This window comes from Gopherus evgoodei, chromosome 24 (genome assembly GCF_007399415.2).
Source record: "Gopherus evgoodei ecotype Sinaloan lineage chromosome 24, rGopEvg1_v1.p, whole genome shotgun sequence".
Lineage (NCBI taxonomy): Eukaryota > Metazoa > Chordata > Testudines > Testudinidae > Gopherus > Gopherus evgoodei.
In genome coordinates, this window is record NC_044345.1 from 6,517,678 (window position 1) to 6,540,937 (window position 23,260).

Here is a 23,260-nt window from a genome sequence, read left to right on the forward strand (position 1 = left end):
GTGCTGGTGCATAGTTCCATTTCTTGATGTAAGTACATTTCAGTTATTTTTAAAATTAAAAAGTTTCTATTAGCTCAGAGGAAACATATTTTCATTTATTTATAAAGAGCATGAATCAATAAAGATTTACAGATCCTAGCATGCAAATTTATTGGGTTATATGACAGGGATAAATCATGCATGCAAAGTCGTGAAATGGGCTACAAATGCAATGAAAAATAAGATATTCAAAAGTTTAACAAATGGAGAGGTGGGGTGCTCCTCGCATGGGGCTCCCTTTGGTCTAGGGCTAGCCCCGCATGTTCCCAGTAAATGTAATTCGATACCATAGCTAGTGATGAAGGGCTAAAGGGAAAGCATACTTTAAACCAAACAGATCAGCTGAACATTAAATGCTATGCGTACAGAAGGAATGTCGTACACATATATTTTATATCAAAAAGGTTAAAGCTTGGAAGTGACAGCAAAAAACTATTGAAGTTACTCTGTGACTGTTCAGGGCACCCAGAAGGGGAATATTTCCAACCTAACAACCATGACTACATGAAACTATATTTCAGTTCAACGAAATGTTCTCAGGAGCGCATCTCTTGATAAAAGAGCACACAATTTCCGTTCTGGCTAATGTAGATATATATTGTGCTATATTCCAGTTTAGTTTTGGCATGGTGATTTCATATTTCCTTCTTCTTCAATAGATTATTTTCTTTGAATTAATGTCTTAGAGAAAGATTAACATCGTTAGTCAGACTGCAGCTCATCTGATTATCTCACTGAATTCTCCACCTCCTTCTGCTCAGTTATACCAACAACAGCTGGGTGATGCTTCTGGTCTCATTCCCACATGGCAGTCAGGTCACTGGGACAGCAAATCTGGCCTGTGTGATCCATGGAGTGCCCAGCCCAGTCCATGTTTCCTGGAGTGTTTCTGGGGAGCTGCAGGAACAGGGGCTGACATGCTCATTGAAAGCAAAGGATGGATTTTTAACGCTTGTAAATCACATCAGCGTCCCCATGGACACCTGGACCAGTGGGAAGAATTTCACCTGTGAAGTCAAATTCAACTCTTCTGGCAACAGTGTGAAGAAAAGTACCAGATATCCTGCAGGTGAGTGATATTATATTTGAGGCAAATGGAAACTCAGATGCGAAACAGGGTTGAAGTGAGCACAATCAGAGTTGCTTCTACATAACTTTCCATCCCAGAAAGCTGGAATATTTTATGTCATAATTAAAAGTAGGCAGATTTGCAGAATTTGGGGAAAGCTAAATTGAGACATTAAGGGGACCCCAAGACAATATAGCTCGGATTTCTAGAGCAGCTTTCACCCAGATCTGTATCTATAAAGCACTGTAAAGAATTAAGTAATAACTGCTGGGGAGAGGTGAGTACAGAGCTGGGATTGGAAGTTAAAACCAAAGGGTTTAATGAAAAGGTTCAAAAAAAGATTCTCTCATCTTCTGATGGTCCACTGGTGTTAGCTTCCTCCACAGCCCATCCCAGCGGGTGTGTGCCACAGACAGTGCGCTATGCAGTGGCGATTTTCCTGGTGGTGTTGATGGTGTCTTTGAGCCTGGCCTGGAGTCACTGCTGTTCTAATCCAGGTACTCAACACACTACAGTTCGTCCTAGGTGTGGAGACCTAGCAGCGGGGCTGATTTCTCAAAAAATAATTGAAAACAGTTCTCTCAGTTCCTTCTGTTTGTCCCTATGGAACATTGATTCCTTCCTACACTCGTGTAATGCAACAGCTCTTCTGTAGAGACGAGTGCTGTATTCAGCCAGGCCTGGTGCTTGTAACCACCAATGCATCTGATGGAGGAATGTACTATTTCTATCACTAATCGTTTGCTTTATCACATGGGGCAAACTTCTGCCTGAAATAAGCAGGGTTAATGACCATTGCTGGGCAAATTCCATTGGGATGTAACCAGTGATGTAAATTACACAGCAGAAGCCCGGTTAGCCTGTCAGTTATAAATGTACAAGTTCCACAGAAGTGGCAGGGTAATATGGGACTGGGTATTAATTGATCAAAAACAGCTGTAAGGAGTGAAGAACAACTTTAATTTCCTCTAATGAACCATTGTCTGGGTCTTGAAAACAATTGAATTTAGGATGCAGATGGTTCAATGCCCCTGTAATTCTGCTAAGCCTGGATTTGGCCTTTTCTGTCTCATATGAAAATTCAGCAAACGAGCGAAAGCCACAGACTCAGAGGAGTTATCGGGTACATGAAAAGCTGTCTCAATCCTAAACTCCCTTTTCAGTCAACTGCTGGACTTTGAAAGCAAGATTCCCATGATCGTTTCAGCGCTAATGACGTGCACTGTTTGGATAGTGGAATTTTAAATAAAATGTAACAATCAGTTTGTAAATGTCACTGACTGTTGTGTCCAAATCTATCAAAGTTTTACTAATTAACCTTGCAGGGAGGTGTCTAATGTTGCTAAATGTTGTCAAACAGGGTCAAACCGCTTATGCCCAACTGGAGTTTGATTCAAGGAATCACAGCCAGAGCAGGGAGCAGTGACCAGGGAAAGGGGGAAATCGTAGTCCACACGGGATCCAAGCCTGGACACTCACAGCTGTTTCACTGCCGATCTCAATGACAGGACCATCCTGTAAGGTGCTGACTTTCTGTACAAGCTGTTGGTTGATTTTTACTACTTCTTCCTGCTCTTCACTGCTGCTGCATGTGGCTAAGTTCCAAAATGTAACAAAATTAACCCACTCTTCCATCTAGCCTAGACAGAGCAGGAAGTCACAAAAAGAACCAGACCCGTGCTGGTGGGAGATTTCCTAGTGTGATATGAAAGACGTTGTCCTACAGGTATCTTGGCAACATATTGGTGCGTTTATGGACAAATCCCACCCCTCTGTGGTTGCAGAGGGTCCCAGACCACAGGAGCAGTGCAGTGTCACTTCATAAAGGGGGGCGGGATTGCAGGAGCCTGCGTGTTACCTACGTGCTCCCTGTGCACCCCCGAGCTTGGCTCTCTGCTCAGTGTGACCCCAGGGAGAGGAATGGGGTTGGCAGAGAGTGAATCCGCCACTACATCAATGCTCTGGACAATTAGGGCCCAGCCGTGACATTGGGGTAGCAGCTGTGCAGTGGCTCCACCACCGTTCTGTGCCCGTGAAGGAGACGATTCCTCCCCTCATCCACCCTATAGATCCCTAGCTCAGTTACTCAGCCTGGGCGCTGGAAACAGGAGCTGAGGCTCAGGGTCTGCCTTACTCACACAGGCCACCACGGTGAACTCAGCTACTCTCATGTCTAAGCTAAGCCCTTGGTGGTTTCGAAAGGGAAGGGGGGAGGTTGTACCCACAAGAAATTGAACCTCCACCAAACTGGGCATGAGACTCAAGTGTGTTACCGCTGGCACAAGTGGGACCAGAAAAACCTAGATATAGATCCAGCCTTGGCCCCCTGACGCACACAGCAGATGGAAGGGGCAGAACCTGACAGAAGTGACACTTTCCAGCTGGGTGGAGGCTGCTTTTGGCTGCCTCCTAGGAGCTGCCATCAGCAGGACCGAGCCACCTGGTCAGCAGTATTGTTCCCTGGTGTGAGGGGAGATTATGAATGGGAAACTGTCTCTGAACAGAGCTGTGTGAGGTCAGGCTCTCTCCGCGTCCCTGTCCTGGAGCAGCTACTCCAACGAATTCCTTGGGAAATGGCTGCTTTTCCTGAAGGGCTTGATCCACAGGGCCTCATGCCAGCACCTGTCTATCTTCTCCCAGTAACAATGCTTTATCAACAGGAGGGCCTCCCCCAGCCACTGAGCCTGCACATGCTGCTGGTTTGATACTAACGCCTCGTTTTGAAGCTGTAATTCTAAACGTTGCTCATTAAAAAATATGCCACCTCCTCCCTCATGTTTCCGTTCCTTTCTCTAGCAGCTGAGAGGCATGAAGCTCAGCATACTCTACTCCAGTGGTTCTCAAACTTGTTTTGTTCTACAAATAAAAGCACGCAACTCCTGTTTTAATATCAGTAGTCTTACCTTTTTAATGTGATGGATGTGCCCGCTCTCCCCCACTGCAGCAGGCCCCAAGCTGGGGATTGGGAGGCAGGGGCTCTCTCTCCCTGGCAGCCGCAGCCCTGGAGCTGGGGAAAGTCACCTCTTTTTCTGGCTGCCACAGCTCTGCACCTTCCAAATTCCCCCACTCCCCCTTCTCACTCCACTTCCCCCTCCCACCTACCCCCTGTAACATCTGTACTCACACGGGTGAGAAGTTACGGATGTGAGCAGTTCCTGGAACTTCAGTGGGACCCCTGCTGTGACTAACGGCTCCCCAGTGGGAGTGAGAGGTTCATCGCCTGGCCCCAAATGAAATACAAAGGGCCACATACCTGTACCTCAGACCACCCCTGTAAACCCAGAGAAATGCCACTGCCTTCAGGAGAGTTCTCCTGGGAGGACACTAGTGTCAGGGAGACCAGAATCTGGCCCAAAGAATGTAAGAATGAGTCTGGAGTAGAGCAGAGGTTCTCAGACTGTGGTCCGTGGATAGTTCCGTCTAAGGTGTACACTTCACTTTACATGTTCGTCTTCCCCAGGGTCCAAGCAGCTAATCAGTGGAGCCACACTTGTGTGCAGCCGCCCAGGTGTGCACCTTAGACGGAACTATCCACGGACCACAGTCTGAGAACCTCTGCTCTACTCCAGACTCATTCTTACATTCTTTGGGCCAGATTCTGGTCTCCCTGACACTGGTGTCCTCCCAGGAGAACTCTGCTGAAGGCAGTGGCATTTCTCTGGGTTTACAGGGGTGGTGTGTGGTACAGGTATGTGGCCCTTTGTATTTCATTTGGGGCCAGGCGATGAACCTCTCACTCCCACTGGGGAGCCGTTAGTCACAGCAGGGGTCCCACTGAAGTTCCAGGAACTGCTCACATCCGTAACTTCTCACCCGTGTGAGTACAGATGTTACAGTCTGACCCCTAACATCCATGTTCTGTTACTGGCTGCTAAACCAGCCCAGTGGCTCTCCACAAGTGAAAACACAGGCCTGATTCTGATCTAAGTACTGACCTCAAAGCCACAGCGCGACTGGCCTTGGGCTGGGCTTCCTCCGCAGAGGGTCAGTGCTTGGATGGGAAAATTCCTCCAGTGCAGGACATAGTTTAACAAACTGAGCAGGTGACTCCATCACCCTCAATCAGCAGCAAATGCCCTTCCTGGTGATAAGGGGTGTGATGAGATGTTCACCCCCACTAGACTAGAAGGGGTTAATGAGGCTGAGAAGGGGCCAATTAAGGCCCCAGCTGAGGGGAACTAGATGGCCTTAATAACCCCTGAACGATGATGGAGCCCAGCTGAGCAGAAGGCAGGGATGGTATAACACCAGGAAGCTGACAGCAGAGAAGGGCTGCAGTGAGGAAGGCTACAGTCACTCTCTGGGCACAAGAGAGGGAAAGGAGAAAGCCCAGGGCAGAGGAGAAACCCTGAGGACCCAGACTCTGAAGGAAGGATTTATCTAGGAGGGTGGTGGAGAGAGAGCCTCAGAGAAGTGGAGAAGGAAAAGACTCAGGGAAGCCCCAGCAAGGTGGGACATTGCAGACCTTAGCTGCTGACTCAAGAGTCCCTGAACTGGAACCAAGAGCAGGGGACAGGTCCAGGTTCCCCTACCAGCCACTGGAGAAGTGGCACAGTCAGGGCAGTGGGTTTGGTGATGACCTGGGACAGTTTATCCTGTGGCACTTTGATACCCTGGCAGGGGGGAAACACCCAGTGACCTGACCAGAGGGCCAAGGCCTGACGAGGGAGCTGCCAAGCCGGGAAGAGGAAAGCACAGAGTCCAGGAGAGCGCATGGGGCTGCAGTGAGAATGAGATGATGGAAGTGGGTGTTGGAGATGGAAGGAGCTAATCCCATGAGCAGCCAGGAGGAGGTGCCCTAGCGGTGAGTGAATTCTGTGACAGGTGCCTTGGTGCGGGAAGTGCCAGGTTTGAGATGGGAGGCCTAGCCAATGCCTGATCACTCTGCAGGCAACTCACAAACGACTCCACGTGTCTTTTTGCAAGAAGGAATGTGTCAGCCCAGACTATGGATCAGAGAACTGACTATGGAAGATGTATTTCAAGCAAACTCACAGCACATCATGGCACATTACAAACATGAGACTTTCCATATTTCTCTCACTTTCTCTTTCATTCTTTCTTTTTGCATCTCTTGTTTTAAAAAATATAAACCACTTTAGTGAGACTGCATCAGTCACAGAGGAGCGTTTCTGTTCTTGTACGTCAGAGCTGCATATTCAGTCTGAAATAGAAAAAGGAAAGATCTAGTGTTATAATTAATTCTTTATATTAGAGCAGCTTTCGCGTTATAAGAATGTGAAAACTCTATATCAATGGTGCAGATTTCTCTTTTGTCCTCTGCTGTTGTCTTTTGCCCTGGCTGCTGAGTTTAGTGTGAGCATTGCTGGATGGCATTGGAGCTTTGTGATATGCATGAGGTCAGACTAGATGATCTGGAGGTCCTTTACAAAATTATACTGTGATGTTATCTCATTAAACTATGACCATATCGTTGCTTCTACTGTTATATAATTGCAACAAATCTTGTACAAAATGTGCATGTAAGATGTCTATGGAAAGTTTATGGTTCACTGAATATGAGGATGCTATTTGCATGCATGTATCATTTTTGTATCTGAAGTTATGAGTATTGGCTCTATGCCTGTATTTCTAATGTGTTTGCTTGTGGGAAACACCAATAAGATGTTTAGCCAGCACACTGTGAAGGAACTATTCTAGTTAAGTAGCTCATCAAAAGGACACTTAACTCACAAGGACTGTCCTGTAAATGTTCTGTCTGGGGTATAGGTAATGGCTTCTTTTGTGACTAAGCGGAATCATGCAGAGACGTGTGACTTGACCATGTGACTCCAAACTCCATCTTTTACCTGTAATTTTCCACTAGCTGTGCTGAGGGCATTGTTTGAAACAATGAATTTCCCTCCGCATGGCAGAAGCTATAAAAGGCGCTGGAATCCCCTCCATTTTGCCTCTTTCCTGCTCAAGCCTCTGGAGTATGGACTTGTATTAATGGGAGCATTATTTCTAATCAAGAGACTGAGGAGCTTTCAATGATTTGGAAGCAACCAGAGACTTGACTTAAGCCAGCAGTTTATTCCATCACTGCTACAAGCCTGAACCAAGAACTTTGCAAGTATTGTCTGTATTTGATTACTTTAACCAATTGTAACTCTCATCTTTTCTTTCTTATAAATAAACCTTTAGATTTTAGATACTAAAGGATTGGCAACAGCGTGATTGTTGGGTAAGGTCTGATGATATATTGACTTGGGTGCATGGCTGGTCCTTCTGGATTAGAAGAACCCTTCATTTGATGAAACTAGTTTTAAGGAACCACTCATCTGTAAGTCTAGTGCTCTGATGGTGATAAAAGGACTGGAAAACTGCTTTTCTGACTTCTTGTTTGCCAGTGTGGTGAAACAGAAGTTTTGTTGCTTGTTTGATATATCTTATGGGGGAATAACCACCAGTTTTGGGGTGTCTCTGCCCTATTTCTCAGCAGTTTGTCCTGTATTTGGTATTCTCAGTTGTGGCCCACTGAGGCACGGTGACATAAACACTGTAGTATTTCACCATCCCTGACCAGCAGCCACCTCTGGGGTGGAACCCAGCATTTCTTTTATACCAACAACCCTACTCTGCTATTCTAGCGGAAGTGTTGTGAAGAATAAATTTACATGAAGCCTCAGAGAATTCAGGAGTCAAAGTGTAGACATTAGGGTTGAACCAGTGTCCTGGCCAATGTCCTAGCCCCCGTTGTTAATACACTGTATCTTACTGAAGTGCCAAAAGCTGAAAAAGCAATTTACCTGTGGGATCTGCCTCATAGGTATTTCCTCCTGTCTTTGCACAGCTCTCCCTGGTGGATGAAACACAAAGGGACAGTTATAGGGATGTGTGGTGAGTAGCTGCTTCATAGCAGTCAGAGTTATGACTGAGTTACCTCTGACGGGGCACTTTCTCCAGAGCAAAATCAACAGCTCGATCAGGAGAAGGATGAAAATACAGGGCAGCCCAGCATAGAACGCAATCCCACAGTCTCCTGCAGAGAGAAGAGATGCTGAGTATAGAAAACACCTATCAAAGCATGGGCTGCCGATCTCTGGGCAAAGGGAGGTGCTTTCCCCAAAGCTCCGCACCCATAGTACTGTACTCTGCGCAGGTGGTTCTCAACCAGGGGTGCACATATCCCTGGGGATACGCAGAGGGTCTTCCAGGGGGTACATCAACTCATCTAGATATTTGCCTAGTTTTCCAACAGGCTACATAAAAAAACACCAGCAAAGTCAGTACAGACTAAAATTTCATACAGAAAATAACTTGTTCATATTCTCTCTATACCATACACTGAAATGTAAGTACAATATTTATATTTCGATTGATTTATTTTATCATTATATGATAAAAGTGAGCAAGTCAGCAATTGTTCAGTAACAGTGTGTTGTGACACTTTTGTATATTTGTGTCTGATTGTGTAAGCAAGTAGCTTTTAAGTGAGGTGTATTTTGGGGGTACACGAGACAAACCAGGCTCCCAAGAAGGGTTCCGTGGTCTGGAATGGTTGAGGGCCGCTGCTCTGTGGTCCACTGCCCTGCTGAATATGGAGGGAGAGGGACCTTGCAAAATGATCTGTCCTGGGTATTCTGTCTCTCTTCTCTCTCCCTCCCTCCCACCCCCGTAACTCCTCTACTATGTAGATCGTTGAGTTTTTTGCAGTCAGATTGTAGGTGGTTCCTTTTTTCCCAGCACAGGTTTGCTGCAAATGCCGAGGCGATTAGGAAATTAAAAGGCCTTTGAGAAGGTTGGACATGCCCATCTGTGCCAATTGGAATTTGCTTTGTTTTTCAAGGGTTTGTCTACACACAATTTTACCACTGACCCATGGTGAAGGATGTAGCATAAATACCCAGATAGGCACATTAGATTGGATGATACGATACTGGACCTGTTTCCCTGGAGACTGTAACACTGATGCTTCTTCCCGGGCTGCTCTGCTTGGCTGTACAAGTGCAGATTGTCTCCTGGTTCCACATTTCAGAAGGGATTGTCATTAGGCTCCAAACACTAAAGACCCCATTGCTGTCTATGGCTCCAGCATCCATCTGACCTTCAGACACCACCTCACCCATGCCCCAGAGAACAGCACTCCAGGGAGGAGTGAAATCAGAGAGCAGGCAGAGCAGAGGAATGACGGGGGGAAACTCAGCATCCTCCAGGACAGAGGGCACCAGGATGGAAAGTCTTGGCTCCGAGGCATCTAGAAGAGAGTTGAGTCACAGGTGAGATTAGAAAGAGTGTTTACCGGTAGCTGAGCTAGTCCATACCCAGCTCCTACCCTACCCCAGCCAGTGCAGAGTGTTTGAAATGTCTAATGCTTTGTCTGTTCCAGTTGTCAATGTCTTACACACTGGGGTATCCACTTTTGGGGACTCCCCTGATCCGTCAGTGCTCAGGCGTTTTTCCTGATATGACCATCCTAGATTATTTACTGAGTGCCAACAGCACGTTCAGTTCAGTACAAAATGCAACAGAAGAGCCGGTCAGTCTGGTGGTGAGGACACCAGACTGGGAGTCAGGAGCCCTGAGATCTGTGCCCAGCCCTGCCTTGCTATGTGACCTTGGAGACAAGTTCACTTCTCCCCATCTGTGCCTCAGTTTCTCCGACTGTAAAATTAGGGAAACGATACTTACTTACATATGATATTTAGTCACCTTTGCAAGGCGCTTTGAGATCTACCTATAAAAAGCCTGATATAGGAACCATTCTTACTTAGACATGTCAGGCTAAATTTTCCTATTACATTCATCTCATTAGTGTGAAATAATTCCTTGCCTTCCGTTTTATGTGCACACTTTGGAATAATTGCAACCAGGGTGGATCAAAAATATATAGATCTCACTAGTCATACATTGAATTATTATGTGCAATTCATACTGTGCTGCTTTGGGCAATGAATAGTCCCCTGTATGAACACGTGGGTGGAATCATTTCATGAAGCTTGGTGAATGCCTGGAAAAGAACCTGATTAAGAGTAAAGTCTTAATAGGATAGCAGGGCAGGTGAAACATACTCCATGTCCTAGGCTCAGGCAGTTTCACCCTACATGCCCAGTGATTCAGGGACAAAACCCAGGTCTCCTAATTCCCTACCCCATGTCCTGGGTCATGGCCTGGAACGTAGTGCCTGTTCCCACAAATACCTAAGGCTTAACGCTGAAGTGGCAATCACTCACGACCTAGCATTGCAATATCATTCTTTTGGCCCATTGGAAACTCACCTGTGACAATCAGCCTGGTCCCATTCCCGAAGTTGGGATGTACATATGCAGCAAGGCCACAATAATACACCCCAGAGTCATTTCTTTGTACGTTACTTATAATCAGAGAAAACGTGTTTGCCGGAATGTTCACTTTACTCGAGTATTTTCCATTTGAAGGTGGAAGCAGAGAACTCTCGTAAATCCATTGTAAACTCAGATGTTCCTTGTACCACTGAACTCTCCATACTTTTTGTGAAGGGCTACAGTCCAGCTTTGCAGTCTGTCCAGAGGTCAGCCACAGCTGTGCTGGGCTTTGCAGGATTTGTATCCCTTCTTCTGAGGTAGCCACTATACAGGGAAGAAAGGAGTGTGTTAATACAGTGAGCACTGGACAAGCCTGGGCTTTTGCATTACACTACACAGAGCAGGTGATCAAAGAATAAGAAAAAGGTATTTCTCCGTTAGAGATTCATTTTAACTTTTCTCCATTTCTAGCCAATATTTTTGTTAGGTTTCATGTAGTCTGTGCTGGAATTAATGTAAAGTAACAACAAAAGTCTCTGCATTTAGAACCAAGAAGTACAGACTTTCAGCTCACTGCCCTATTCACCAGGCTGTGCATTCCCACTCAAGCTTAACCAAATCAATGGTAACAAACTTTTTACTAAATTGTACATGACAGAGTCTTTTGACAACTTGTAATTCAAATTTTCGTTTTGATCATTTTGCAGAAAATTACATCAGCCCCTCTGTAATGCATCAGCATGAAGGAAAAGTAGATTTTTTTCACCCCAATCCAGAATATTAACCGAAACTATTGTCAAGGTGTTAGTATCTGGCATTCAGGTTGTTTTAATGTAAAATATTTCATCACCTCTCTTCAGGTTTCAGCTGATAAACTAAAAGATGTGAATTCCTCTCTCAGAAGGTAGATATTAGCACCTTCTGGAATTGCAAAAGGTCCTTGTGCAGAAAGTTAATAGTTTTTAGTATGGTGGAAAATAAGCATGAAATAAATTGGGCTAAAATACTTACTGTGCAGACAGACTAGCATCATCCCAACTATCTGGTGGGACATCTTGTGCCTTCCTTCAGTGAAGAAAAGGTGATATCTGTCTGTCTCACAGCGCCTGCTAGCGAATGGATTTCTTGATGAAAGACTTTGTCACATGGAGAGGAAAATGTTCTGTTTCCTCTTAAAGATCTGTGGGGCAACATGCATGACAAAATAAGAGGGCCAAGATATATCGATAATCCCTTTGAAAATCTTACTCTCTTTACAGAGCAAACTGGGGGGAGGAGGAGGCATATTCCTTTGCCTCTAAAATCTTTTAGAGAAGATATTCATGCTTAGATTGGATAATAGCATGGTGTGTGTCAGGTGGAATATTTATGTCAGTCTTCTTATAGATATCCAATTATTCTTACGGCAATTTAGGTGAAATGTTTTCTGTGCTTCAGGGATTTATAAGGTCAGATGGTATTAGCATCAATAAAAGGGAAATAAGCTCTCTCGCTGTGGTGTGTTAAAACTGTGTTTTATAACTTTAAATTTCAGGGGGGGTTTCCTGGTTCTGCTTGCTGTCTGCGGGGAAGTGTGCAATCTGGGCCTAGCAGCAGTCAGTCTGGAAAGAGCCAGCCTACAACAAGGTGGGGATGAGTTGTGCATCTCTCTTTTAAGGAGCAGCCTGCTTCATCTCTCTCTGGTTTTGGTTACTTTTTCTTACCGTTCTGGATTCGAAGAATAAAAGTCGTGTTAGGTTGCAGCCTTCCAACATGAGTATTTGGTGTTTCTATTTGTATGTTGTGAACACAACATTCACCAAGAGGCATATCACGTGATTTAAGCAAAGGATGGTGTAAACCAACACACTGGTTCATTGGGCACCGTGGAACTGGGGAAATTAGCAAACATAAAACTTGGCTTTTGTGTTTCTGTAGATTAAGGAAAGGACTGGGGGTGGAGCCCTCTGGGGAAGGAATTGATGGGGTTAAAATATGAAAGTATGGTGGAGTCACCCGACTTGGGAAAACTTGGTGCAAAACCTACTTTTAGAACACTTATTTCAGATATGTGCATAATGCATGTTCCATAGTGTAATGTGCAAAATTGCTTAGGGAGAGAAGAAAGTGAAATGCCCCCTAAGTGATTCTAAATCCATCCCTTCTAAATCCATCCCTTCTAAACAGTTTTCCCCCACTTAATCTGGAATACAGTTCTCTCTGCAGCTTGTCTTTGCCTGGAAATTAAGGCTGAGAGTTGCAAACCTCCATCAGGAATTTGGTTCCTCAGATATATTGCGCATCCAAATTGCCCTTTTAAACCTCAGCTCCAATAAAACCCTACTGCAAATCCGGGCCAGGTCCTCTGCTGAGCCCACTCTCCTGTTATCCCACGTTGATCTTCAGGCCATACAAGCGGCTGTCAAGGCTCTAGCCAGGTGCTTGCGGTCCAATCCCTGCTCTGCCACAGGCTCCGTGTGTGACCTGGGCTGGTCACTTACATCCCAATGACTTTCAAGCCTTAGTCCCAGTTGAAAGTGAGACTCTGCCGCTCAAATCACTTAGGGGCTTTTGAACATATTTCCCCAAGTCTCTCTGGGCCTCCACTCTCCAGCTGTAAAATGGGCACAATTCCTCCCTACTCTGCAGCAGGGTGATGAGGATAAAGAAGTAGACAGTGAGATTAACTGAGGTTTGCTGAACTGGGGGCCTAATGCCATGGATGTGCTTTGTACGGGTGCATTGGCATCATCCCATGAAAAGGTCCTGTGGGCCAAGCAAATCAGCTTAGTTAGAACGCAGGCTATGGTTTTAGTATGGTGTTCACGGTGACCATGAATCTGAGGAAGATCCATGACTCCTGCAGTGGCTGCTCCTGGCAGGTGAGACTGGGCTTGGCTCCTACCACGGGCCTTGCAACTTGACCTATGTGAACAGAGCCCTACTCAGGTTTGGCACATCTGTTCCTCCGTTTCCACCATCTATAGAGTAGCAGAGGAACCAAAGCTGAGTGGCACTGTGCTCATGTGGGCTAGATGCCGATCCTGGGAGCTGGATCCAGCCCCACAGGGCAGGAGGTGCAACTGCAGTGTGAGTATAGCGTGGTCTTGCTGTCCAACCATCCACGTGCTCCCGCTCCCTCCTTTTCCTATGGTGGTTTTCCTGTATCTCTGCCTGAAATTTATTGTCAATTGCCATGATAAAATCGAAGGCCTGGCTATAGCAGAAATCCTGAATAACTTAGGAGCTAGGTATCATTTTCAAAAGTGATCTAGGTTACCAAGTTGTAATCAAAGTCCTGCTGACTTTTAATGGTATCTGAGCTCATGAGAACCAGATTTCAAGATAGTTAGGTACTTAAAGGTGCAGGTAGGTGCCTAAATCAGTGGGAGTTAGACATCGAAGTCATGGGACACAATTTCAAACATGCCCTAAGATTATTGCCCCCCGTCACACTTAACTGATGCAAGTTCCTTTTACACTTGATCTTCTTCATTACACGTCTATTAAGAGCCAAGAGAAAGACAAAGTGACTGTCATAGTTTTGATTTTATTTCTACATTATGTTTTATAAAAACAAATTGAAATCGATGTTAGAAAACCACAGGCTACAGGACAAACACTCATGTTTGCTGCAAAGGGCCAATCGTTTAAAAATAGATCAGAACTGGCTGCTCGGAAAGCTGCACTTGCTGCTGTGGTCAGTTTCAGCCCACTTATTTTGCCACTTTTCTTTTGTTTGTTCTGCTAGCACAGTGCTTGGGTCGTTTGCTTTTTCAGGTCTCACTCCCTGCGTTCGGTTACCAAGGACGTATAAACAGCTCACCCCAATTCATCTGCAGCCAGGAGATGATTAGAGCAAAGGCGAAGCAGAACAGTTCATGAAATAACTGCAAAAACTGGAATTTACCGTTCAGCAGTGTGAAAGAAAGTAAATGTTACAGCACAAACCAGTCACTTAAAAAATAGCTCAGTCACTAATTATCCACAGTGCAGTGTGGCCTAGTGGATAGAGCACTGGACAGAGACGTGGGTTCTATTCCCAACTCTGCTGCTGGGTTATCTTGGGTAAGTCACTTCCCTGCTCTGTGCCTCAGTTTCCCCATATATAAAATGGAGATAACATTGCTGACCTCCTTTGTAAAGTGCTTTGGGATCTACTCATGATGTGCCTGGAATTATTATCATAAAAGGGAGCTGAAGAATATGCACAAGTATCAGAGCCACCCACTCCTGGGATTCATCATGGTGTATTGTGCTTCAGGAAGTGTTTGCACTACACCCACAATGCACACAAACTCTGGACTAACAAGGCCAGACCCTGTGTTCCTGGAGCACTCAGCACTATTCCACTCAAATCAATGGGAGTTAGGAGTGTGCAAAATTTAGAATAAGAAACTGCACAGTTTGGAGGCAGGTGACAAAGTTTGAGCTGTTCTGGGGCCTGGAAATTCAGCCACGGGGATTTCCTGGTCTGATTTCTCAAGCGAGCCGCACTGTGAGTGTTCAGGACTAATTTAAAGACCTTTGGTGGAGTGATGCTGATTTACACCAGCTGAGAATCTGGTCTCAAATTACCGTTCCATATCATGTTGTCAAGCAATAAGGTGCCGTAGTGGATAAAATACTAAGGTTGCAGGGGGAAGCCCGTTTCTCAGCTGTTCATCACCCACGGCTGGGGCCACACTTCCAGCAGAGCCAAGCTCCCATTCAGGGAACGTCTACACTGCAGCTGAGAGGGTAGCGGCTCAGGCTAGTGCCCTGAAAAAGAGCAGTGTGACCACAGCAGCACCGGTGGCAGCTTGGGCTGATGTCCCAAGTACAATTCTACCCGACCCCCTGGACATGTGCTTGCACAGCTGGCCCAACCCATGAACCATGCCGCTGTGTCCTCACAGCTATTTTCACCACACTAGCTCGAGCAGAACTAGCACATGTCTGTCTACCCAGGCTGGGAACTACCCTGCCAGCTGCAGTGCAGACGTATACTGAGGCACCTTAATAAGGGCCAGAGTTGTACAAGTGCTCAGCTCATCAGATGCCCATTGGAACCTGATCTCTGAGGAATCAGGCCGTAAGTGTGCCAGTGGTAGCTGCTGGTGGCTGAGCATGGTTGAAAATCGTGCCGTTTGTTAAGTGCCTAAATGAGAGCTGGGCTCTTTAAAAATCTGGCCCCAGTGGTGGGTGCTGATCCCTTGGGAAAATCATTTGCAATAGGCAGCAAGGTACAATCCTGTCTACAGAATCGCACTGTTAGCCAGTGTCATATGCAGCTTTCTGACCCGTCAGAAAGCCCTGGTACCTGTTGTCTCTGCACTAGACATTCTTCTGTGTTGAACTATCTCAGGCATATTCTACATTGTGCCACATCCTAATGGTAATTTTGTTGTTCTGAATTGTTCTAATATATCCATATTTGATTCAAATGCAGCAACAGCCGACAGGAAAGAGATTGTCCCCAAAGGGTTCTTTAATAAGCCTCGCTGAAAAGCATCTATCACCACAGTACAACCCCCTCAGCAGTTCCGACCAGGATGTTGGATCATTTGCACTTTAGCAGCTTGCAAGACAGACGCTTTAGATTTCATCTTTCAGGATATTGTTTGTAACAATCATGCTGTTCACCAAATATCTGCTTTTGTCTTTCATGGGTAAAGCTTTTGCTTTAGTCGTATCGTTACGCTTTAGAATTGAAAAAGGAGCCTTTTCAATAAGACATTCATGGTGTCTGGTAGCTTAGGACAGTTCTGCTACAGTTTAGATGCTCTTCCATTTACTTTTGTACAATGTAATCTGATTGCATTTGTTTTAATTCTGAACAATTCAGTTTATTTGGAGCAGATTGTGACCTGCTGAAAATTGACTCTAATAACACAACCTCTTTTCTTCCTACAGTGGTACGAGTGCAGTTATTTTTGCACCAACTTCAGCCTTTCCTGTTTGTGAACATTAATGATACAGCAAAGATCCAGTGCTCTTCCAAAAAACAATTTGTAGCAGGAGGTATAACAGTTCAGTGGTACAGGAGACGAGAAGGTGAGGCCCCCATGTTAATTAAGAGATGCTCAGATCATCAAAATGTAAATAAAGTTGCTTGCATATCGGAAGGAGACAACTTGACCCTGGCAATCTACAATGCCCAACGGAATGACTCGGGGGTTTATTACTGTACCGATTCGGACATCATCATCTTGACTTTTGGCAATGGATCCACCCTGATTGTTGGGGGTAAGAAAACAGAACTGGATGATTAGGAAAGAAGTGGAATGACAATGCTGATGTTCATGTGCATGTTAAAACGTAAAAAGCTGCTGTGATTGTTTATCGAAGATTGAATTGTTAGAGGACAGACTGTCTGAAACCAAAAAAGAGCAAGTAAACTCTAGCTGCTGAAAGAACAGAAAAAATGTATTTTGTGCAATCAAAAATATGAAATTCATGAAAATGAACTCTTAAAGATTTTCTGTGTTCAGGGCACGTGCTAGGAATATTTTTAACCTATGAGCCATGTTCAAATGACACAATACTTTGAAATTGGGAAATGTTCTTAGGACTGCCTCAGTTTCTAAAATAGCACAGAGTTTCCATTCTTCTAAGTGCAAATATGTGTTCAGTTAGGGCTGGATTTCATTTCACTTGTCAGTTTCTTCATATTTTCCTATTGTACAACACATTTTTCCTTTGAGCTATTTTCATCTCATACAATTAACCCCCTGAACCAAACTGCAGCTCAGCTGAGCATCACACTGGACTCTCTGCTTTACTCTGCAGACAGTTACACCACCAGCAGTTGGGTGCTGCCTCTGGCTTCATCTCCCCACAGCCTCCTCTCCCCTGGGACGGCTGATCTGGCTTGCGTGGTCCATGGAGTTTCCAACGCAGTCCAAATTTCCTGGAGTATTTCTGGGGATCTGCAGGAACAGGGGCTGCTGCGTTCGCTGAAAGCAAAGGATGGCTCCTTGGTGTTCATAAATCACATCAGCGTCCCTGTGGCCACCTGGACCAGTGGGAAGAATTTCACCTGTGATGTTAAATTCAACTCTTCTGGCAAGAGTGTTAAGAAAATTGCCAGGTATGTTGAAGGTGAGTGATTCTATATTCTGGGAGTAGAGGGGAGTCAGATTGATAGCCCAGTGAGGGTCTGGTCCGTAACTGGGACTCTGAGGCACTTTGATAATTATGACGGTAATTAGACATGTAAAATGTCCGTGGTCAGAGTGACTTTAATGCAGTTTGCAATTAGAGAAAGTTGTGAAATGTTGGGTAATATCTAGGAGCAGGCAGAGCTGCCGAGAACTTTAGGGAAGGAGGAGAGGGGAATTGCTGTGCTCACAGACAGTGATTTTCAATAGAAATTATCACCCCAGCCGTAGCTGTAAAGCACCCTACAGAGCTAAATGACCACCAATGTCAGAGGGATAAGGGAACAGAGGCACTTGAGGGTGCAGAGAGCTGTTTCCTGGTGAGATGTGGAGAGGTGATGAGGTGAGGAGAGAGCTACAGTGAGGATTTTGTAGGTGGCAGAAGGTGCAGAGAAGATTCTAATTGCAGGAGAAATCATTGGCCTAATGCCACAGGCACAACAGAGAGACTGAAAGGTGCTGAAGGCTCCTGTAGCCTCACTCCTCAGGGGTTAAGGCCTGTGGTGAGATGGGGATCAAGAGGGAAGAGCTGGATGTGGTGGCATCACGACCCTCTCTACTCAAGTCAGCCACTTGTCTGTTTTTTAGCTTCCTCCACAGCCCCTGCCAGCGAGTGCTCACATTACATTGTGCCCCTTGCGGCTGGAGCTGGCCTGCTGCTGCTGGTGGTGTCTCTGAGCCTCATCTGGACCCTCTGCCCTTCAACACTAGGTAAGAAACAGCTCAGCCCAGACACTCTCCTGCAGAGAGAAATCCCACTCCCCTGCTTGCTACTAGAGAGTCCAATTGTCCCATCCGATACATAAAGGCTACGTCTTCACTACCCGCCGTATCGGCAGGTAGCAATAGATTTGTCAGGGATCATCTAGACACGATATATCAATCCCCGAACACGCTCCTGTCGACTCCGGAACTCCACCAACACGAACGGCGGTAGCGGAGTCGACAGGGGGAGCCACGGACGTCGATCCCGCGCCGTGAGGATGGTGAGTAATTCGATCTAAGATACTTCGACTTCAGCTACGTTATTCATGTAGCTGACGTTGCATATCTTAGATCGATCCCCTCCCCTAGTGTAGACCAGCCCAAACATACTGCAAATGTCACAATTGCCAGCACTGATCTCAGAATATTTGTTTTCTGAATCTTGAATTTCCTGTGTCAGGAGAACAGCTTTGTTCTCCATGACAAAGGGAGCGATGTAGAAAGTCTTCTACTGTCCATGGCCCAGGCACCTTGTCTATAGTTCACAAAGAGCAGTAGCCTTTCTGATGAGCCCCTCTCCATGTGCCTAGCAGGCTGGTGCCCTGCGCACCCACAGCTTGGATGCACCGTTACTCAATGAACTACAGCTGGGGGAGTGACTGTGGAAGAGGAACTTTTACTGTTGTCTTTGTTTGTTTATTCCAGGATTCAAGCCCAGGATCTCAGCACCTCCAGCTTCAGAGGAGAACCAGGTACGTCATGTTACAAACAATCTGGTTCTAAATCAATGTGTGCAGTGTTTGTTGTAGCCTGTATTACAGAGACAAGGTGGGTGAGTTAATATCTTTTATTGGACCAGCTACTCGTGCTGAGAGAGACGTGCTTACAAGCTTACACAGAGCCCCTCTTCAGGTCTGGAACACATACTCAGAGTGTCAGTCAATATGTCTCTCAGCCATTTCTAATCCCTCAGTCCGACTTCATGTATTTCACACTTAAACTGATTGATCTTGAAGCGAAGGTGAAAGTCAGGTCTAGCTGTTGGAGCAGCAGAAGGGAAAGAAGGAGCCTTCATGCCAACCCTGGTACTTACTGTGGGATGGTGGGCAAGTCACTTACATGCTCTGACTCAGTTTCCCCATATGTCAAAAAGGGATGAGAAGATGAACTGCACAAGAATGCTGAGAACTTCAATGTTCTGTTGTTACTGACCATGCCCTTTACAGGGATTTTGTGCGGCTGAGAACATTTTGGGCACTTATAAGATAAAGAGCCATAAGAAATTATATTTGTAAGGCATGTGAAGATTTTCTAATGAAAGGTGCTGTGGGCCTGATCCAAAGCTCGCTGAGCTCAATAGGAGACTGTCCATCTATATGGGGTTTGAGTCTGGCAAGTTATTGTCAGTAGTTGAGTTCTTAAAGTCCGAATCCGGCGCTGGTTTCCATTCTGATAACACGCACAATTTATAGGACAAGTAGAAGAATCAGAAATGAGAGGGGATTTTTCATCAGGCTAAACTCACTTGGAGGTTCAGTTCTGCCTCACCCTGTATCCCTTCATTTTACAAGGAGGTGGCTAATTTTACTAACTGTCACCAAACAGGATGGAATCTTATACGCTCATCTGGATTTCGATTCGCGGAATCGCAATGGGCGCACGATGCAGCGACCGGCCAGAGGGAAACATCTAAAACCCTAACCTGTCTAGTGCAGGGGAATCCACATGTGGTTCTCTGCTGATCGGACGTAGCAGCTGGAAGAAGGCTCTGTCTGTCTCCGTCTCCTGTCTTTTTTATTTTCTCCACTTCTCTGATTAGAATAAAAAGCTCAGAAGATCCCCAAAGAGTCCAACCTCATCAGATGGGAAATCTCCTTTTGGGATATAAAGGCATCAGGGTGTAGATGACTTTACACGTCCCCTTTGTATTAGATTGGAAGCTCTTTGGGGCAGGGACTGTCTCTTTGTTCTGTGTTTCAGCAGCGTCTAGTACAGAGGGGCTCTGGTCCATAACTGGGGCTCCTAGGTAACAAAATCATCATCCTCCCTGCATCTGTACAGGGACCTGGACTCAGCTGAATGGCTGCAGGTTCCCTGCACAGAGTGAGGCTGGATGGCAGGAGCCTGCGGAGGGGACAGGCAGCCCTTGTATATGCCACAGCTCCCAACTTCCCTGATCCTCAGAAGACTCATGCTCCCTTTGCTGTAACGTTACATGGACGTGCAGTGGGATTGTGAAGGGGAAGGATGGATGCAGGAGCGGGGAGGGATGAGAATCTCTCCCCAGGCCAGGGCTGGAGCTGCTACCACCTACTCCAGTGCTACCTCTGCAACCTGCTGCTTTCCCGCCATGGGCGAGTTTCACAGAACCCCATGTGCCAGCCCCTCTGCACCATCTAACAATAACAACACGTTACCAATGGCTGCAGCTCTCCTGGGGCCTGAGCCTGCAGGCGCTGCCTGTTTGCATCACAACTTGTTATTCAAGCGGTCATTCGAACTGTCACTCATTAAAAACAGACGGCAACCCCGCTGGTGAGGTTTGTGTTGTCTTTATTGCCTGTTCAATGCATCGAGCTCAGCTCATTGTGCAATAAGAAAGGTGACCCCTTAAATCCTTTGGGCCAGATTCTGCTCTGCTTTGCAGCAGCATAAATCTGGAGGAGCTCTGTTGCAGTCAGTGGAGTTACTCCAGATTTACACCGGTATCTCTGAGAGCAGAATCTGATGCTTTCTATCCCACTTTGCACCTGTTTCTTTTGATGGATGATACACTAAATGTGTTACATAGTTGTGACACACACACCTTCAAACATGGCGGATGATGATCAATTGTTCTTCATTTCCTGTAAAGGCTTAATCTGCAGCAAGAGAGATTTAGGTTACATGTTAGGAAAAACTTTCTAACTCTCAGGGGAGTTCAGCTCTGGAACAGGCGTCCAAGGGAGATTGTGGCATCCCCGTCGTTGGCAGGTTGAACAAACACCTGTCAGGCATGGTCTAGCTTTACTTGTCCAGACCCCTGTGCTGAGGCCGGACCTTGAGGACTTTTCACCTTCTCCTATAGCCTGACATTTCAATGATTCTCTGAGTGCCAATAAAAATGAACGACTAAGGGCCTGAATCTGATCTCAGGTTACCCTCAGTACTGAACCGAATGGGGCTGCAGGAGGGACCAGATTTCCATTGTGACTTCAGACTGAGGTCTCGAATGAACAGTGACTTCCAGTCACAGAGGATGCTTTCAGCAAGACGAGAGCAGCTGGTTCTGGTTCCTTGACCAACTTCCCATTTGGGTTATTACTAGAGCTGGTCAGGTCTTTAGAAGGAAGATTTTTTTGTCAGAAAATGCCCATTTCTTGAAATAGAAGGGTTTTTTTCCATGGGGAAAGGGTGAGCTTTGATGAACTTTTTGACTTTACAAAAAGTTTCAAAATTGAAAAATGTACCAATCCGGTTCTCCAGTTCAAAATGACGCCTGGCTTAGACATTTAAGCTAGTTAGTGTTGAAAGAAAATTTGAAAATTTAACAAAATTGTATCTGGTCAAAATTGAAAGGAAACATTTCAAAATTATTTAAAAAAACAGTTCCTTTCACCGAAACCCAGAATGATTTTTGGTTCCAGGAAAAATTTTGAGATTTTGATTATTTCATCCTAGTTCATGACAGGAAAAGTTTTCTATATCTTGAAAATTTGTGTGGGGTGGGAAATCCATCTTCTGCCCAGCCCTGGTAATCACATGAGTGTAAAATGTAGCTCTAGTTGGCTACATTGTTCCTTTTTACCTCCTGCCCTAAGGCTCTGCGCAGTGCTGCTGTGGGGCTGTCAGAAGCCGCCCCGCTCCACCCCCACAGTGGATGAAGATTTTTCTATACACAGAATAAGGGCTCAATCCTGCATGGCGCTGAGGAACCTGCTGTGATGAACAGGGCAGACACAACACTGCATAGTCAATAGGAGTGAGGGGTGCTCAGCTGTTTTAGGATCAGCTCCTAACTTCAGTTCCTTTAAGCAATTTACATTGTAAAGCAGCGTGTTGGGATCCCTCGAGCAGTAAACAGGGCATTGGGCTGTTGTCATCAGTGTTACTTGGAGGTTTATAACAGGCACATTCTTTTATAAGGGACTTTGATGGCAGACATTGTGCTCGAATACTGTTATGATTTCTATAGTCTTATCTGTCTTACTACTGACAACATTCAGTCCCTTAACGCCGAGCCTGGGGACCTGATTCTCATCTGCACTAAGCCGTTTTCCACCATGGTAACACACAGGGGCTTGGAAGTGGGTGTGAGTGTAATTTCTGCCCCTCTAAACTTCTCTTTACACTGGTGCAAAGGAGAAGCCGTGTCATTCTGAGTAATGCCCTTGGGCTAGAAATCAGGTAGAATCTTGGCCAGTCCAGTCGTCCTTCGTCAGCCAAACTCCTGCTTCCACTTAACATTTCCTCGGCAAGAGACTGCAGGATATAGCCCAAGTCGCTCTCCAAGGACTCTGGAGATCTGTGGTTGGCGGCCCATACCCCAATTGGGGTGACGGGCATGAGTGAGTGAGTGAGCTCTCCAAGCATGGAAGGGATGAAAGCAGGGGAGGGAAATGGAAGGAAGAAGGACGATGGTCCCCAGCATTAGAGAACTGCCTGGAAGGGGTTTGTGACAGATCGATCCCCACTTTGCCTGGGGAGCTGCAGCCAGTCCGTGCAGTCTCAGAAAATGGGGTGCAGTCTACAGAATCTAGTCTTTTTTGAGCCAATTGCTCTATTCGCTAGCCCATGTTGCCCTCTATTGTCAATTGTTTCAGAAGAGTCACTGATAAATGCATTTTACTTCTCTTTCCCTACTTTGTACAGCCAGAGGCAGCTTTCTAACCAGCCCCTTTCAGTTTGTTTTTAGCCAGTTTATTGCTAGATCCAAGCAGAGGCCCTTAACTTCCATTGACCTCAGTAGGAATGAGGCCCCTCGCCCACTTAGCCATGTACGACAATCCCGCTAGGCACCTCTCTGAATTTATAGGCACCGAAATACTTTTAACAATCTTGGACTCTTGAAAATTGCATCCCAGGTTGTCTAATTTCTCAAATGTCAGAGCTTTCAGTGT

The 23,260-nt window shown here is 45.8% G+C and overlaps 1 protein-coding gene and 2 long non-coding RNA genes across 4 annotated transcripts; 2 read left to right on the forward strand and 1 right to left on the reverse strand.

Annotated features, from left to right (window-relative positions):
* The first annotated feature begins 806 nt into the window (after positions 1-806).
* Positions 807-2,722, forward strand: LOC115639570. The gene is made up of 3 exons (XR_003997710.1): positions 807-1,108; positions 1,483-1,605; positions 2,469-2,722. It is a non-coding gene; the product is annotated as an uncharacterized LOC115639570 (long non-coding RNA).
* A 2,945-nt stretch (positions 2,723-5,667) lies between these two features.
* Positions 5,668-8,076, reverse strand: LOC115639571. The gene is made up of 3 exons (XR_003997711.1): positions 7,995-8,076; positions 7,861-7,910; positions 5,668-6,272 (listed from the first exon to the last, which is right to left on the reverse strand). It is a non-coding gene; the product is annotated as an uncharacterized LOC115639571 (long non-coding RNA).
* A 7,800-nt stretch (positions 8,077-15,876) lies between these two features.
* On the forward strand, positions 15,877-20,690 carry LOC115639507 (M1-specific T cell receptor alpha chain-like). 2 transcript variants are annotated; one of them, XM_030542369.1, is made up of 6 exons: positions 15,877-15,965; positions 16,210-16,542; positions 17,086-17,397; positions 18,045-18,167; positions 18,867-18,913; positions 19,767-20,690. In XM_030542369.1, exons 1-6 carry the CDS (start codon positions 15,929-15,931, stop codon positions 19,860-19,862), a joined length of 948 nt encoding a protein of 315 aa, XP_030398229.1. In that variant the 5' UTR covers positions 15,877-15,928; the 3' UTR covers positions 19,863-20,690. The 2 variants fall into 2 exon arrangements, with proteins under 2 accessions (XP_030398229.1, XP_030398228.1); XM_030542368.1 differs by having other exon boundaries at positions 17,086-17,386.
* Positions 20,691-23,260: the final 2,570 nt, after the last annotated feature.

What these genes read in the sequence shown, in the direction of transcription:
- LOC115639507 (XM_030542368.1), top strand. Translation starts at nt 15,929, where the DNA reads ATGCTGTTCACCAAATATCTGCTTTTGTCTTTCATGG. An exon ending in ATCCACCCTGATTGTTGGGG is followed by an intron (nt 16,543 to 17,085) that starts GTAAGAAAACAG and finishes TTTACTCTGCAG; the next exon opens with ACAGTTACACCACCAGCAGT. An exon ending in CCTCTGCCCTTCAACACTAG is followed by an intron (nt 18,168 to 18,866) that starts GTAAGAAACAGC and finishes TGTTTATTCCAG; the next exon opens with GATTCAAGCCCAGGATCTCA.